Genomic DNA, 17,175 nt, shown 5'->3' with positions numbered 1-17,175 from the left:
ATTTTGTTCTTACAATTCTAAAATCCTTTTCTCAGTCTGGACATTTCATAGGCTCTGACACTATTTTTCCCAATGCCTTCATATGACTTCAGTTTATGATAGTGGAACCAACAGTCTCACAAAACATCAACAGGTTTATGTTTTAGATTCTCTGTTATCTACATGTCCTCCCTCTTTTCCTGTGTTTCATAGGTGCTTCATCCCAATTGAGTCTTCTTATTGGCTAACTTCACTCCTGGACTAGTTCCAGTCCAGTTGGTGTGACACAGATTATGGACTCATCTTCTTGTATATAAGTGTTTATCTTCCTGTCTATGGCCCAGGGTTATTTTGCCTCTAACATTTTTCCACACCAGTCTCTAGGTCAAACTCTCTAAAATCTTTCTTTTCACATTACTAGGCTGTTCTGTTAACTATATTGCATTTGTGTTGCTTAATTAGCACAAATTTCTTCAGACTTGTATGGTAACCTTGACTCATTTAACTTGGAAAACCAAGGTTTACTACTCACTAATTCAAATGCATCACTATTCTCCGCTGATATATTTATCTATATGGCTATGAAGTATACATGTTCTCATATAGTAAATGTTCTCTGCGTCTCTCTCTATTCATTCAAATTGTATTATTTCCTAAAGACTAGGCTCAAATTGTACACCCTTTATGTTTGACCCAATATAGCTATCCATTTTCTTTGAGTTATTGGCCGGCTTACCAAATGAACACTTATTATGGTCTGTTTTATATTGTCACCAATAAATTTATAGAGTCAAGATTTCTGAGAAACACTGAAGTGTTTTATACCATGTATATCTTGGGGAAGATGTTCTGAGACTTATATATCTGAGCTAGTCCTTCAGGAGTGATAGACAAACTTAGCGATTTTCCTGGCAGCAACTCCCTGCAGCAGCCAAACTGAACGAATAGTATCACTGGCAAATATACACCTGGAAGAGCCATAAAAAGCCCTTAAAAGAATGCTATCATCTCATTTAAGGGTGGGATAGTAGGAGAAAATATGAAGTTGGCCTTTTTTTTGTTTAACCAGAAAAAAGCAAAACCTGTGGCCTGTTTCATTAATGATTCCATTCAATCTGCAGAGTTGAACAAAAACTGAGGCCGATCTGGGATGTACCAATTATTCTAATCAGTCTCCTCTGTACTCTGAGAACATTTAATATTTTCACATTATGTATGTATGTATGTATGTATTTTCTTTTTTATGTTATTAGAAGCTTCTTAATGACATCAGCTTGTATGATACTACTGGCACTTAAGTATAGCAAATTTTATTCCTATGTATTTTATATGTTTACATATAAAATATGTTATGCCTTATATAATTTAAACATTACATATGTAAAATACATTTATTCAAGCTATTTAGACTAGCTAGTCACATGATTAAGGTAAAAAAACTGTGTTACAAAGCCACAAAAATAACTAGTTTCTAGAAATTCTGGGTGTGAAAATGTTAGGTAACATAGCTTTAACAGGCAATGAAAATATACTATTCTTACAGCAGGTCGAGGTATGGGTTTTTGTGGTTTCTTTGAACCCAGTTTTTTCATTGCATTGTAGTATTTCTTCTGTTCTTCTGTCATAAAAATGTCTTGACCTCCAAAGTAAAGAAATGAAAGCAAAACTTGTTAAAATTGTGTTCTTTGCTGGCTATAAAATCCACCTTAGTAATCATGTGAAAATTGGCTCCCACATTTCATTCTATTGTTGCTAATATCTGTATTTATGGAGATGCCTTTATTCAATACATAAATTATGCCATATTAGTCATATTTTTAGACTAAAAATATCAAAAATACGCTATCTGAATTATTAATTTCTTTAAAGCTTATCCGTTATCAAATATCTCAAAATAATTTCTGAATTTTATATTTTTTTTGGTGATTGCATTTTGGAGGCTAAAGGAAACAGTATGAAATATTTAGTTCATATTTCAGAGCAAATATGAAGTTTTAATATACTTATCTTCTTTTTCTGTTGGTTGAAGTTGTCTATGATGACACCAATGAAAAGATTCAAGGTAAAGAATGAACCAAAAATAATAAAGATGACAAAATAAAGATACATGTACAGGTTGTCTTCATACTTGGGTTGCAATTCTACCTAAAAAATATGAAGAATTGTAACCATTATATCTAATACTTGTTTCATAAAAAGCACACCAGTAAGTTTTCAATTATCTAAGCATGTTTTAATCCCTGGAATGAAAAGAAACAAACATTAAACAGATTTTATGAGCCTTCAAATCTCACATGCTTATTGAAGAGTTCTGCAAGACTATTCATTACCTGAGAAAATGAAATAACTCGTATAGAAGTCTGAAATATTATAGACAATTTCATCCAATAAATGCCCAGATTATGAATGCACTTTCCTTTGTAAGCAAAGTTCCCAACACCGCATGCAAATTAAAGATTTCCTCTTCTTACAAAAGAGATGTCAGCGTCACATTATTCTATGTCACAACTTTTAAGATTTACTTTCTCTGCCTCAGTTTTCTCATCTGTGAAATGAAAATAATCAAACCTAAACCTCATAGTGTGGTTGTAAAGATTAACTATATTAACATATAATATGCTTAGAACAGTGGCAGTCAGTAGTAATTACTAAGTGTAAGGGTTTGGTATAACACATTTCTTTAGATAGGCAAGAATCATTGTATTATGTCTGCATGGAGGTATATAGGTTGATCTTTCCTTTCTGAAAATGAGTCTATTGCTTTATCCTATTCAGTAGGGACAGTTTCTGTAACAATGATACTATCACTTGTCTAGCCCACTTTTGATTAGAAAAATGTGTGATAGTAGGTTTGAGCTTTAGGTCTAATAGGTCTAATAGGACATTGTTCTAACCAACTCAGTTAACCAATCCCTGATGATGATAATAGATTGATAATAGATGCAAGTGATAACCCACTGTGTTATTAAATCAATTTAGAGGATTATGACCAGCATAATTTTTTTTTCTAATGAAATACAGCAAAATGGAAAATATCAGAAATAATGTAAAACTACTTATTCTTTGATGAGATTTTATTTGTGTGTGAGTTTAGTTACCAGTGATGTAAAATTATATTTTTAAAATTCTTGAAAGACAATATACATATAGGAAAGTGCATAATACATAAATGCAAAATATAATACATTTTTATAAGTGAAATCCATAACCCAGGTCACTCCTACGACTTCAGAAACCCTTGGTGTATCCTTCTCAAACATAAACTCCATCACCCCTGCTAGAGGTAGTCATTATCCTGACTTTTATGATAATTATGTCCTGGTTTTTTCTTTCGAGTTAACACCTCAGTATGCATTTTTGAACAATAAGCTTAGTTTTGTCAACTTTGAACTTTATGTAAGTAGAATTATAGTATCTGTCTAGTTTCTTTAACTCAATGTTATATTTCTAAGGCTCATCCATGTGGTTGTATATAGCTGTATTCATTCATTTTCATCACTATATACTATTCAATTATTTGCCTATTTCTACTATTTTTTATTTGCTCCCAGTTTTTTCAAGTGAAAAAAAAATTATATTCATCTTTGTACATAGATTATCCTAAACATGTGCATAAGTTTCTTTAGGATACATTGTTCAAAGTAGAATTGCAGAATTAAAAAATATCTTTAACTTTCTCAAATAATGTGATCATACCCAACTGTTTTTAAAGGATTATTTGTCTATTTTTTTTTTCCTATCAGCATTGTATGAGTGTTCTTATTGCTGTTTATCCTTGGTAAAACTTGGTATTGTCAGACTTTTTAGTATCGCCAATCTGGTAGGTGTGTAGATAATGTTTTATTTTGGTTTAAATTTGCATTTCTCTGATGCAATTTACTAATTAAAGTAAGATCCAGCAACTTTTCATAAATATAGTGCTCAATTGACTTTCATTTTTCTAATATGCTTGTAATTCCAGGAGTTTTGCAGCAGAAAAGGTCTGCTAAGTTATTAAAGAAGAAACTGAAAAAGTGTCATGCCATACAAGCTATTGATAAGGAAGTTGGAGAGAGCTTTGAATTAATTAATCAAAAAGGTAAGAAACTACTGTGGAAAGTGGGTATGAGCCATTATTTGTGGTCAGGTTCAAAAACTTGTTTTACCATTTAATGCATTAAGCTTCTTTGCTTCAGTGCTAAAATAGAGCTAGTATCCCCTATACAATAACGTTGTTATTCAGGATTAAATGGGATAATGTGAGAAAGTCCTTGGCATAGTGAGTAGTGATAAACAACAAACTATTGTTACTATTCAGAAAAATCTCATAACTGGAATTCCTGATAGCACTTACAGAGGATACAATGCAGGGCTTTTCATGTTTTCTTGCTCCCTCTCTGTTTTTATGAAGTGGAAAAAACAAAAAACAAAACCAAACCTCGGGAATTCTTCACTCAGAAAGCTAGCTGCTGGTGCCAGGGAAATAGCATTTTGAGCTTTATTATCATGCTCTGGCATACCAGAAATCAATCTCTCTCTTTTTTTTTTTTTTTCCAAAATATGACTTCATTCCTCATTAAATAGTGAGAAATTAATGAAAATTATAGAAAATAATTCAAAGTACTGGTGTGTATAAAGTAGATTCAGAAAGTCCCTCCCTTCTACCACTTAATCTCACTTTCCCAAGCGAAACACTAAGTTGTTTGTTTATTTTTGTCCCCATTATTAGTCATAGCCTTCCTATTACAAGGAAGATCAAAAGCTGGAGGAAATCTGTTACAGATGAAAAGTATTGCCCATGAGAACTTCTAATGCACAAATGACCAGGACTATGAGAGTCAAAAATAAAATGTCTCATTTTGAAAATACAGGCCGGGCACGGTGGCTCAAGCCCGTAATCCCAGCACTTTGGGAGGCCGAGACGGGCGGATCACGAGGTCAGGAGATCGAGACCATCCTGGCTAACATGGTGAAACCCCGTCTCTACTAAAAAAATACAAAAAAACTAGCCAGGCGTGGTGGCGGGCGCCTGTAGTCCCAGCTACTCGGGATGCTAAGGCAGGAGAATGGCGTAGACCCCGAAGGCGGAGCTTGCAGTGAGCTGAGATCCGGCCACTGCACTCCAGCCTGGGCGACAGAGCAAGACTCCGTCTCAAAAAAAAAAAAAAAAAGAAAATACATCCAATAAAGTTTTGTGTCAGGTGCCTTGCTAAATACTAGAAAAGATATGTTAAAAGACACATAGTGATTAGAGAAAATCATCCTATGATAAGTTTGAAAGAAATAATATGATTAAATATTTTATCCTTATAATATAGATGTTTTACACATTAAGCACATAATTTTATTTTATTGACAATGTCACTAAATTACAATATTGTAGAAATATACATTTAATCAAATTAAACAATTTCCCTCTAACTAGACTTACATTTCTTGAGTCAACAGCTGCATACATAATATCCATCCATCCCTTAAACGTGGCCTGTAAGAAAAGTCGTATCATTTTCTTTTTTCCCAAAATTATAATTTTAGAAAATAAATTCGATAAGAATAATTGATCAAGATTCTATTTGACCTGTATTCAATATAGGCATATAAATAAGCTTGAAATTTGTATGTACTTTTTAGGCAATGTTTTATAATATGCATTGAAAATACTTTAACTTTATATTCCTCTATAACATCTTATGTGCATATTTAACCCCATGTATAATTAAATTATGATCTACTGTAACAATATGCTATCATAAAAACAATATTGACAATGTTTTACTCTGATGTGCTTATATAAAAATATATCATGTAATTTGATGACAAGATTTCATGTATATAGTATCAGCATCAGACAAGTTCAAAAATATGCTGCATTATTTATCTTAATGCTTTCTTTTCTACCTATTTTTTTCTAAATGATTATTACCAATCACTGATCATGACAGTTTATTCTTGAAAACCTTCTTAATATTGTTGAACATATTATTTTGAGGTAATTACTCTATAAGAGGCAGCAGTTTCCTAATCTGAAAACAATATATTCCACTGCATTTCCTTTTTAAAATATTTGTTTTCTGTGCCGTTGACATAGTAATCTTGAAACCAAAACTTCTGTACGTTTTTTTTCAGTTCCTTAGTGCCACAGGCTCTGCCCCTTTCCTGACTATTTTAATAGTCATGAGGATCGTGTAAGTGGATTGTGTCCGGGAGCTAGTGGATATTTAATACTGCAGTCAGTCAAATAGCTGAATGAATTCTTATGAGTGCATAGCAGACACAATAGTCTCAATTGGAAAGTTTTCATTTGCAAGAGAGCAATTTTCCTATCTGAAAGTCTCTCTCTTTCTCTGTCTACACACACGCATGCGGACACACACACACACACACACACACACACCCCTTTTCAACCCCCCTTGGGGCCAGCACTTCTTTCCTCAGAGTAGGAAGGGAGGAAAACAACGAGTGCCTAGATAAAACACCCAGTGAAAAGGACTTGTGCTGTGCTACCAAATGCATAGTCGGGAGACAATGAAGTTTTTAGAACTATCATGTTTCCAGCCTGGGGCAGAAAAGATCATTCAATCATGGTAAGAGGAATCTAGGCAGATGGGCCTAAGGAAGTATTTGTAAACACTGAGGAAGAAGAATTTTATTTTATTATTTTATAGTATTATATCATTTTTATATGGTTTTAGTGCATCTATATAGAGTTCCTAAAATGTATATGCGTTTTTGTTTCAGTTGATTTTCAAAAATATATTCATTTTTTAAATTGACAAATTAAAAATGAATATATTTATGTTGTACAAAATGATGTTTTCAAATATATGTATATTGTGTAATGGCTACTTCAAGCTAAGTAACATATATATCGCTTCATATACTCATTTTTTGTGATGAGAAAACATGATATCTACTCTCTTAGCTATTTTCAAGTATATATTATGATTAACTATAGTCACCATGCTGTACAATAGCTCTACAGAATGTATTCCTCTTGTCAAACTGAATTTTGTATCCTTTGACCAACATCTCCCATTATCCTATAGCCCTTGGTGATTGTCATTCTGCTTTCTGCTTCTATGAGTTTGTGTTTTTTAGATTCCATATACAAGTGACATCATGTGTCATTTGTCTTTCTGTGCCTGGCTTATTTCACCTAATATCCTCCAGGTGAATCCATGTTGTATAAAAGGACAGGATTTCCTTCTTCCTTTAAGACTGAATAGTATTTCTTTGTGTATATATATATATATATACACACACACACACACACATATACATCCAATAAGTTTTTAAATGATTATTACCAATCACCAATCATGAGGGCTTATTTTTGAAAATCTTTTTAATATTGTTGAACATACTGTTTTAAGACACTCTGTAAAAAGAAGCAGTTTCCTAAACTGAAAACAAATACATTCAAATGCATTTACTTTTTGAAATACTTTTCTGTTGTGTGGACACAGTAATTCTGAAAACAAAAGTCTTGTACATTTTCTCAGTTTCTTAGTGCCACAGGCTCTGCCCCTTCCCTGACTACTTCTATATACACACACACATATAGACATACACTTTTGATATATATGTGCATATAGATATACACATATATAGTGTGTGTATATATATCTATATGTGTGTATATAGAAATATGTGCGTGTATATATATACATATAATATACATAGTAATTCTGAAAACAAAAGTCTTGTACATTTTCTCAGTTACTATGTATATTATATGTATATATATACACACACACACACAGTTTTCTTTATCCATTTATCTGTTGATGGACAATTAGGTTGTTTCCATATTTTGGCTATTGTGAATAGTGTTGCAGTGAGTGTGAGAGTGCAGATATCTCTTTGACATGTTGATTTAATTTCCTTTGGATATATACCCAGTAATGGAATTGCTGGATCATATAGTAGTTCCACTTTTAGTTTTTTGAAGAACCTCTGTACTGTTTTCCATAAAAGCTATACTAATTTATATTCCTGCCAACAATGTACAAGGGTTCCCTTTTCTTCACATTCTTGCCAACATTTATTGTCATTTATCTGTTTGATAATAGCCATTCTAACAGGTGGATATCTCATTATGAGGAAGAAGAACTTTACATCCATTTTAATTACACGTCATGGAAAATAACAAAGTGATTACTTACTACTTGAAGTAGAGACAGATATCCAAGTCCCACGTTATCGAAGTTTACTTTCACATTTTTCCACCTGGCAGTTTGATTGCTTTCAATGAGAGCTTTGCACTCGCTGTAGTTGTTAACCACGCTTACATCAAACATCTCTCCAGTGGTGTAGTTAATACAATGGTAAAACTTGCCAGCAAAGAGATTCACTCCCATTATACTGAATATTAGCCAAAAGATCAGACAAACCAGAAGTACATTCATGATAGATGGAATGGCTCCTAAAAGAGCATTTACAACCACCTGGCACAGGATGAGAAGGAAGAGTAAGTGAAAAGCCGACAACAAATATTTACTTAGTTTTAAACATTATTACAAAAACAGTCAAATGATTTAAAAAAATCTGTTTCAATTGAATATTGGGAAGAAACTGGACTCTAATAGCTCCAACTAAGAATTTTAAAATTATAAATCAGAAGACTATCAAGGAATTTTATATTGGAGAATGTTTTCTCAAGAGGTAATAATATACATGTAGCAAATTTACCTCAAAGGATGGAACTAACAGTAAATGCCAAAAATAATTAAGAGTATAAATAGTGACATGAATATAGAAGTCAACAACACTTTAAAAAAATCGTACAAACCATACAATTTGCTGCCCAAAGAGTGTAAAAGAGACCACTTGGGGATCAAATTCCACACAGAAAATACAAAAAGTATTCTGGTACTGAAAGTTTGATACCTTTTGTTTATTAAGCCTTCTACTGCAAAAACTTTTCTTTCAAATTGGTAAAGTAAAAAGAATTTAACAGCTAATAACTCTTTTCTATGTAACCATGCATATACAGACACTCACAGACACACATCTACACACACCATTCATCTCTGGTTGTCATTGTAACATGCAGATGAAGTCTAAGTAACTACTTTCAAATATTACAAAAAGTATCATTTTTTAAAAATCCCCTTTGAATCAGCTAAAACCACTGAGACAAGGCATCATCATTTTCTAGGTGGTGGGTATGTGGTCTCAGGTTTTGTGCCTCAGGGGATGACAAATGTTAGCACAAACTCCTCTGTTCTTTTGAACTACCCTTCTAAATGAGCGTTAGATTTCCAGTTGACCTACTTTTTAGCCATCTCAGCCTGTGTTTAAGAACTAAAAGGCCTGATTCAAACATCAAAAGGCTCAAAGTGTATCACAGCGGAGTAGTGAAGAAATGATGAGTAACGATTTGGTAGGCTTAAACTACAGCGAGTAGGATTTCCTGCACATTTATAAATGAAGTGAACATAAATAATCTTGATTCAAATCAGCAGCATAACTATAGAGATTTTTCCAAGTGAAAATCTAGCTAATTAGAAACAGTCCCTCTGGCATTATTATACTCTGTGAGTGACTCCAGCAGTGCCAAGTATTATGGACATCTGGTAAATATTATTTTTGATTGATTAGCTATGTCAGTATGAATGTGTGGGACACAAATTTTCCATAAATTTGACATTTCTATGATACAAAGTGTCAGTCTGCTCTCAATAATAATTCTGACAATTTCTAAGGCATTCAGTCTTACCCTCATTCCTTCAAACCGGGACAAGGCTCTCAGTGGCCTCAGAGCTCTTAGTGTTCTGAGGGATTTGATGGCACCAAGTTCTGAGTAACCCAAGGCATTTGCAGTTAAGCTAACCAATGAGACCTATACAGAAAAAGCAACACAATTTTCTTATTTACATACAAAAATGTCTACACAGTTCAGCCTTGCTCTATGCAATGAATCAGTAATTCTCAAGCTTTCATGAATTTCAAAATCACCCAGGGGTCTTGCTAAAAACACCAATAGCAGAGTCTGAGTTAGTAAGTTTGGGGAAAGGCCTAAGAATTTGCATTTCTACAGGTTCCCAGGGTGAAGTTAATGATACTAGTCTGTGAACACTTATAAAAAAGAAGCCCGGCCGGGCGCGGTGGCTCAAGCCTGTAATCCCAGCACTTTGGGAGGCCGAGACGGGCGGATCACGAGGTCAGGAGATCGAGACCATCCTGGGTAACACAGTGAAACCCCGTCTCTACTAAAAATACAAAAAAAACTTAGCCGGGCGAGGTGGCGGCGCCTGTAGTCCCAGCTACTCGGGAGGCTGAGGCAGGAGAATGGCGTGAACCCGGGAGGCGGAGCTTGCAGTGAGCTGAGATCCGGCCACTGCACTCCAGCCTGGGTGACAGAGCGAGACTCCGTCTCAAAAAAAAAAAAAAAAAAAAAAAAAAAAAAAAAAAAAAAAAAAAAAGAAGCCCATATATGTGTTCTATTTTAAGATTCTTGGTAGGAAATGTTTTTGAAAAATTAAAAGTAAAGAAAAAAAAAAGAGAGAAAAATGTGATCTTCCTCTACACATCTGTAAAACTTATTTCTGTATCATTTCTAATAATATTGATCAGATCTGAAATGGAAAGAAACATTTGATACACAAGTAAACTATGCAAACCACTGGTGAATATGAGCATGAACACATTTAAAAAGGTCTAGGCCTCTAAAAAGCAGCTTTGACTTTTTACAAATTTCAGTGTGAAGGACATGATATCATTAATTAGGTCAGACCAAATTAGTGAATAAAAAAAGTTGAGATTTTATGATAAATTAGAAATTGCAAGAACAATGTTGTCTTTAGTTATTCATACAGATGACCAATGTAGTTGATAAAAATTATAAAGTCTTAGCTAAAAAGGAAAAGAAAACTGTTCAGGGGAACATACACATGTCCAATTTCCTTTGAAAACATAGAGAAAAATTATTAAAATTATATAAGCTAAGTAAAGATATTTTGTTCTAAAGTGCACCTGAATTTCAAAAGCAGGTAAATAAAAATAAATATGCAATATAGTTTTGCAGAGTATGGTGTTAATATATATTTGAAAAATATATTTTTTAAGCAAAATAAGTGAAGCACATTGAAAGTTGTTACAAAAAACAACTTATTCAAAACAATTTTGCATGTGCAATTTGAAAGTGAAGCCTCTTGAATACAGAAAACAATGAGCTATAAAATTATGTCTTACATAGTTAATATAGTTCCCTTAAAATCCAAACTTTTAGGCTTTGTAAGTCCCTTATTAACAGATAATTGAAAAATAGTTACTGAATTATCATGACTGGTGAAGCTTTTCTGTATTTAAGATATGAGGACCTGTAGTACTTTACCTTCTCTGAAGACAGAACCAAAAAGAGATAAGCATAAGTTAAAGGACGAAAGATAAAAGTTAGACAGAGGAAAATATTCTGAATGAGGTAGTATTTACTGACTGAAAAGAGGTTGTAAAACATTCAATTTTATGTGACTTGTGTAGCTAAATGTGAAAAAGGAGATACATATAGGCCTTCTCTTTCTGGGACATTGCAGCAATCTCCTAATTGGTGTTTTAATCTCTAAATAATCTCCTTTCTATTCCATCATTCACACCTCCACCTAACTTCCCTCCCTAAAACAACAAGTTGGTCTTGTCACTTCCCTATACGTAATTCTTCAATAGCTTCCTCTTTATTAAATCATAAGTCCAAATTTCCTTGGATGGCACCTCAGGTTCTTCAAACTCTTCTCTAACTTATCTTTCTTACCTCATCATCCCATTACAAAGGCTTACCTCACCCTATCTACTTGTTTCTGGAACCCGCCCTGCATGTCATGCACCAATGTTTTAAGGAATCCATGTTCCTCCCTGTTGCGGGAAGTCAGGGACCGCGAACGGTGGGACTGGCTGAAGCCACGGCAGAAGAACAGAAATTGTGAAGATTTCATGGACATTTATTAATTCCTCAAATTAATACTTTTATAATTTCTTACGCCTGTATTTACTTTAATCTCTTAATCCCGTCATTGTCATCTTCTTGGTAAACTGAGGAGGATGAACGTCGCCTCAGGACCCTGTGATTGTGTCAACTGCACAAATTGTAGAGCATGTGTGTTTGAACAATACGAAATCTGGGCATCTTGAAAAAAGAACAGGTTAACAGCGATGTTCAGGGAACAAGAGACGTCACTTTGAACTGACCGCTGGTGAGCCGGAACAGAGCCATATTTCTCCTCTTTCAGAAGCAAATAGGAGAAATATCGCTGAATTCTTTTTCTCAGCAAGGAACATCCCTGAGAAAGAGAATGCACCCTGAGGGTGGGTCTATGAACGGCCCTCTCAAGGCGCGCCGTCTTTTATGGTGGAGGCTGAAGGGATGAAAAAAGCCCCGGTTTCCTGTAGCGCTCCCAGGCATATTAGGACGCGGAAATTCCCGCCTAATAAATTTTGGTCAGACAGGTTGTCTGCTCTCAAACCCTGTTTCCTGATAAGATGTTATCAGCGAGGATGCATGCTGGAAACTTCATTAGCAATTTTAATTTCGCCTCATCCGGTGGTCCTGTGATGTCGCCCTGCCTCCATCTGCTTTGTGATATTTTATTACCTTGTGAAGTGTGTGATCTCTGTGACCCACACTCTGTTCGTGCACTCCCTCCCATTTTGAAAATCGCTAATAAAAACTTGCTGGTTTTAGGGCTCGGGGAACATCGCGGATCCTGCCGACATGTGATGTCTCCCCCGGACACCCAGCTTTAAATTTCTCTCTCTTGTGCTCTTTCCCTTTGTTTCTCAACCCAGCCGAGATACTTAGGAAATAGAAAAGAACCACGTTAAACATGGGGAGCGGGTTCTCCCGATACCTCCCTCAGCTGTGCCTGCTGGCATTCACATCTCTTAAGCTCCAGCTTACACTCCACTTCCCTCTTGAAGCCTTTCCTCCTCCCTCCCTAAAGAGGTGGCACTTCTTGCCCCCCAGGTCACTGTGTGCAGAATCACGTGACTAGGACATGCGCCCTGCAATCTGTGCTCTCCTTCCTGTGCCTGTGGGGTCAACAGCAAGAAGGCCCCTCAGTGCCCCTCAAACCTGGCACCAGCCACAAGGGCCTGGGGCAACATCGGGACGTCTTTGAAGGTAGAGGGGGGGGGGGAAAGAGGTGGCACTTCTAATACAGGTGTCGACTTACTGTGTACACATCTGTCCTCACTTTTCAACTGTAAGCTCCTGCAGGACTGGAAAAATGACTTATTGACATTTGTATCTTTCATAATGAAATAGATGAGCAATAAGCATATTTGATTTAAAGCAAAGTATTGATCAGTTTAATATACTATCATAATAGTTTTCTTAAATCTAAAAAGGTAAATATCAGAGTACTTTGGGTAATATGATCATTAACTGCGGGACAACTAGATTTCTCTTAAGAGTTTCCTTATATCCAAGTAGTGCTAACTTAATACTTTTATCCTTACATTGATATATTAAGTTTCAGATATTTTTATTATGGATTTGCCAACCTATGATAGGTACATACAGAAAATAGAGAAAAGAAATAGTATCATGCATAATCCCATTATACAAATAAAAGAATGGTTATAGTTTTGGTGCATTTTATATTGTTTGTAATGTCCAGACATATGTAGTTTTAAATATTATTTATGTTCTTCCTTTATTGCCAAAGACTGTTAATGTAATTCTGCATGTAACCTTTATATGTTTAATAGTAGTAGTATATTTAATAGTAGATTTACCTCATATTCAATTATACAAAAATCCTCATATTTTAGTACTTCATCTTATTTTATTTTAACACCAATGTAGTTTAATAAAACCTTTGGCTGCTTGGTCAATAGCCAATTTGCTTCTATACCATACAAATCAAATGTCTCTTGCTTTTTTGGACTTTCCAATTTCTTTGTAATTAATGATTCATCTGTGTGACCTAAACTCAATAGGCTCTAGTGATGACAAAGATACTAATGTCAAAGATACCTGTGAAAAACTTAAATACAGTTATTTTGTGAAATGTGAGCATGCAAAAAGCAAAATTTCTAAATTCATATTTTATTTTGCATCACTAGAAATTTTAAATATTAATTTGAAATTGAATGAATAAGTACAGTATGATGGCCTTTGACTTTTATCTATGAATGTATGTGTATGTGTATTTAAATTGGTAAAAATGTTTTGGGGCATCCTCTCACTGTGAAATGAGAAACATAATTCATATTTGGGCTGATACAGTGTTACTGAGTGCCTACACTGTGTCAGGCACCATTGCTAGAACTAATACATATATGCCAATGAATAAAGCAGCGAAGTGCAGCATACTCACATCAACAATCAAGAAGTCTAGCCAGCACCAGGCATTGGTAAAATACACTTGAAAACCATATGCAACCCACTTTAGCAGCATTTCCAGGATGAATATGTAAGTGAAAACCTTGTCAGCATATTCTAACATGGTCTTAATGGTTTTTCGCTGCTCAATGTATATATCTTCAAAGGCCTGTAAGTCAAAAAATTCTATTAAATTTTATGATCAGAAACAGTCTCTAATTGATGATTTCTTAAAAAAGGAAATGATGCAAGCTTTTATCAGGTGCCTAAGGCTGGAAGGTTTAATGTTTCCCATGGCTGAATTTTACTTCATCATTATCTGATCATAAATGACTGCTGACTGGGCATTTCAGTCAACCCAGGGTTTCAGTAATTTTTAAATTTTGGTCTCAGGGTACCCCCAAAGAGCTTAAAGCTTTTGAGTGACTGCCAGCTGCTTCTCTCTCGATCAGGAGGCAGCGGAACGCCTGGGAGTGGATTGGTCTCATTCAGTGCAGACTCAATGGAACGCACCCTCTAGTAATACAGATATAAAGCAGGGAGGTCCCTCAGCCGACGGAAAAAGGAAAGGATTGTCATTGCTCACTTTCTTGTCTCTCTCTCTCTCTCCCTTCTCTCTCTGTCTGTGTGGGTGGGTGTACGTTTGGAAATTCCCTTTGACAGAATTTTGCAGAGCCCTTGGGAAAGAGTGGGTAACTCATTTGCAGGAAATCCTGAGGCTTCTGGAATGAAAGGACTATTTATCTAACTTGATCTTCCTATCAAAAAAATTATCAGGAAAATCTGGCAGCCTGGATTAAAGACAAAGGAACATTTTCTTTTTTAGATAACAAGAATCAGGGCTTGTAACCAGAGCTCCATACAAGGATCGAAAGGTTTCTGGGCTTTGCTTAGAGCTGAAGCTGTAGACCCCTGAGGAGCCAGCCACTGTGCCAGCACATTGTGCAATTTGGTGAGCACTGAATGGGTGTAACTCAGAACAAAGAGCTCCTACAGCAAAGGTACTAGTCACCGATGAGACTTCATAGTTCTCTCTCTACTTGGCTTTAGAAAGCACATCTGGCAAGGTGCAGTGGCTCACGTCTGTAGTCCCAGCACTTTAAGAGGCCAAGACGGGCAGATCTCTTGAGGCCAGGAGTTCTAAACCACCCCGGCCAACATGGCAAAACCCAGTCTCTACTACTAAAAATACAAAAATTAGCCAGGTGTGGTGGCTCACACCTATAATCCCAGCTACTTGGGTGGTTAAGGCACAAGAATGGCATGAATCCAAGAGGTGGAGGCTGCGGTGAGTTGAGATCAAACCACTGCACTCCAGCCTGGGCAACAGCAAGACTCTGGCTAAAAAATAAAAAAGTAAAATTAAAAAAAAAATAAAGAAAATTAAGCATGGCTGATCCTCTTTAAACTGAGTATATGGCAGGACACAGAATTCTTACTCAAATCAGAATTCGGCTTAGAGGCCTCCAGATCCAATGCAGCAATTCTCCTAATGAAATCAACTCATCAAACACTCTAGTAATTATTAAATTGAAACAGTAAAAGGAATGCAGCCACATTTGTATCACCAATTAAGAAAATAGGTCATATCATTTTTATTATATTAATATTTTGATCCAGTTGATCATTTCATTGAATGAAATCAGACTTAAGTTTGTAATGCCATCGCTTTTCTGCTAGTCAGTAATTAAGTTAGTCTACTTCTTATCATTCACTGTGGTTGGCAATAGTGAATCAGTGTGAAAAAGACAGAGGAGTCCCCTGCAGCATGGAGTTTATGTTAAACAATTCTGATAGGAACAGGAGGCAGAGAAATTCTGGGCAGAAGAGAGCAGGTACCTGGCAAGGACCCCACCCTCAAGCCTGGAACCGTGGCCCAAAGTGAGAATATACATCCTTGTTTTCCCACTTAAATGTTGCCTTTTCCAAAACCACCCATGGTGCACCCTGTCCCCATCCCGTGCCTATGTGAACCCCAGAACTCAGCAGGCAGACAGGAGGAACAGCTGGACATTGGAGACTACAGTTGGACATCAGAAAGAAGTGGCTTGACATCAGAGGGACAGATTGACAGCATAGCTTTGGGGAGGAGTCTGGCTAGGGATGGCCAGACTCCAGGGGAAGATTACCTTCCTGCTCCATCTCCTTTCAGCTCCCCTTCCCTCTGAGAGCCACTTTCACTGGCAATAAAATCCCCCACATTTACCATCTCCAAGTTGTTGGTACAACTTCGTTCCTCCTGGACACCAGACATGAACTTGGGTACCACAAGTGTGGGTGCAAAAGGCACTGACCCTCCACTGAACTGTTAACATTTAAGCCATCCATGGATGGCAAAGCTAAAAGGACACTGTAACACTTCCTCTGGGGCTTCAAGGATCCCAGGCACCCTCCCCTAGATGCTCCCGTGGGACCGTTATGGAATTCACTCTTGCCAGTGCCCAAATGCGCTCGCCTTGGCTCCTGCACCCACTCACCTGCGCTCCCCCTCCTGCGAGGGGTGAAGCAGTGAGTGAGTGGAGTTCGCTCCTACCGGCGCCCATGCACTCTAGTTCTCACCTGCAAAGGGGTCAGGGAAATACCGTGCTTCAGTCTGATATTTAGCTGATAATCCTACATCATGTCTACATAACCAGTCTTAGTAAGAACTGCCTCTGATGACTAAAAGTCAGAAAGATCCTTCTTTAAACATTACAAGAAACCCGAATGATCTGAGTTCGGTTCCACCTGAGGGCTACTCCAGACAGAGTAATAAAAATTGCTATTTACTGAGCCTCTCATACTGTGCTAAACACATCACACATATTTCTTCTCATTCTTACAAACATCTTAATTTAAAAGTGGGTAATATGAGTTGATTGAAGGGAAAGGGAAAAGATTTCAGGTGAAACGTG

General features: G+C 36.1%; 1 protein-coding gene across 1 annotated transcript in view; it reads right to left on the bottom strand.

The window, feature by feature from the left end:
* SCN2A (sodium voltage-gated channel alpha subunit 2) overlaps positions 1–17,175 on the bottom strand; it is a 164,072-nt gene that overhangs the window by 9,467 nt on the left and 137,430 nt on the right. Inside the window, exons 20-25 of the mRNA XM_001100368.5 lie at positions 14,277–14,450; positions 9,680–9,802; positions 8,124–8,405; positions 5,390–5,443; positions 1,987–2,124; positions 1,521–1,625 (exon numbers count right to left, since the gene is read on the bottom strand). Coding sequence (XP_001100368.1) covers positions 1,521–1,625; positions 1,987–2,124; positions 5,390–5,443; positions 8,124–8,405; positions 9,680–9,802; positions 14,277–14,450 — 876 coding nt within the window. The remainder of the gene's footprint in view (positions 1–1,520; positions 1,626–1,986; positions 2,125–5,389; positions 5,444–8,123; positions 8,406–9,679; positions 9,803–14,276; positions 14,451–17,175) is intronic.

The sequence above is a fragment of the Macaca mulatta genome, chromosome 12 (genome assembly GCF_049350105.2).
Source record: "Macaca mulatta isolate MMU2019108-1 chromosome 12, T2T-MMU8v2.0, whole genome shotgun sequence".
NCBI lineage: Eukaryota > Metazoa > Chordata > Mammalia > Primates > Cercopithecidae > Macaca > Macaca mulatta.
The sequence above is the reverse complement of the archived record's forward strand: the minus strand, read 5'-3'. Positions and strand labels throughout refer to the sequence as shown.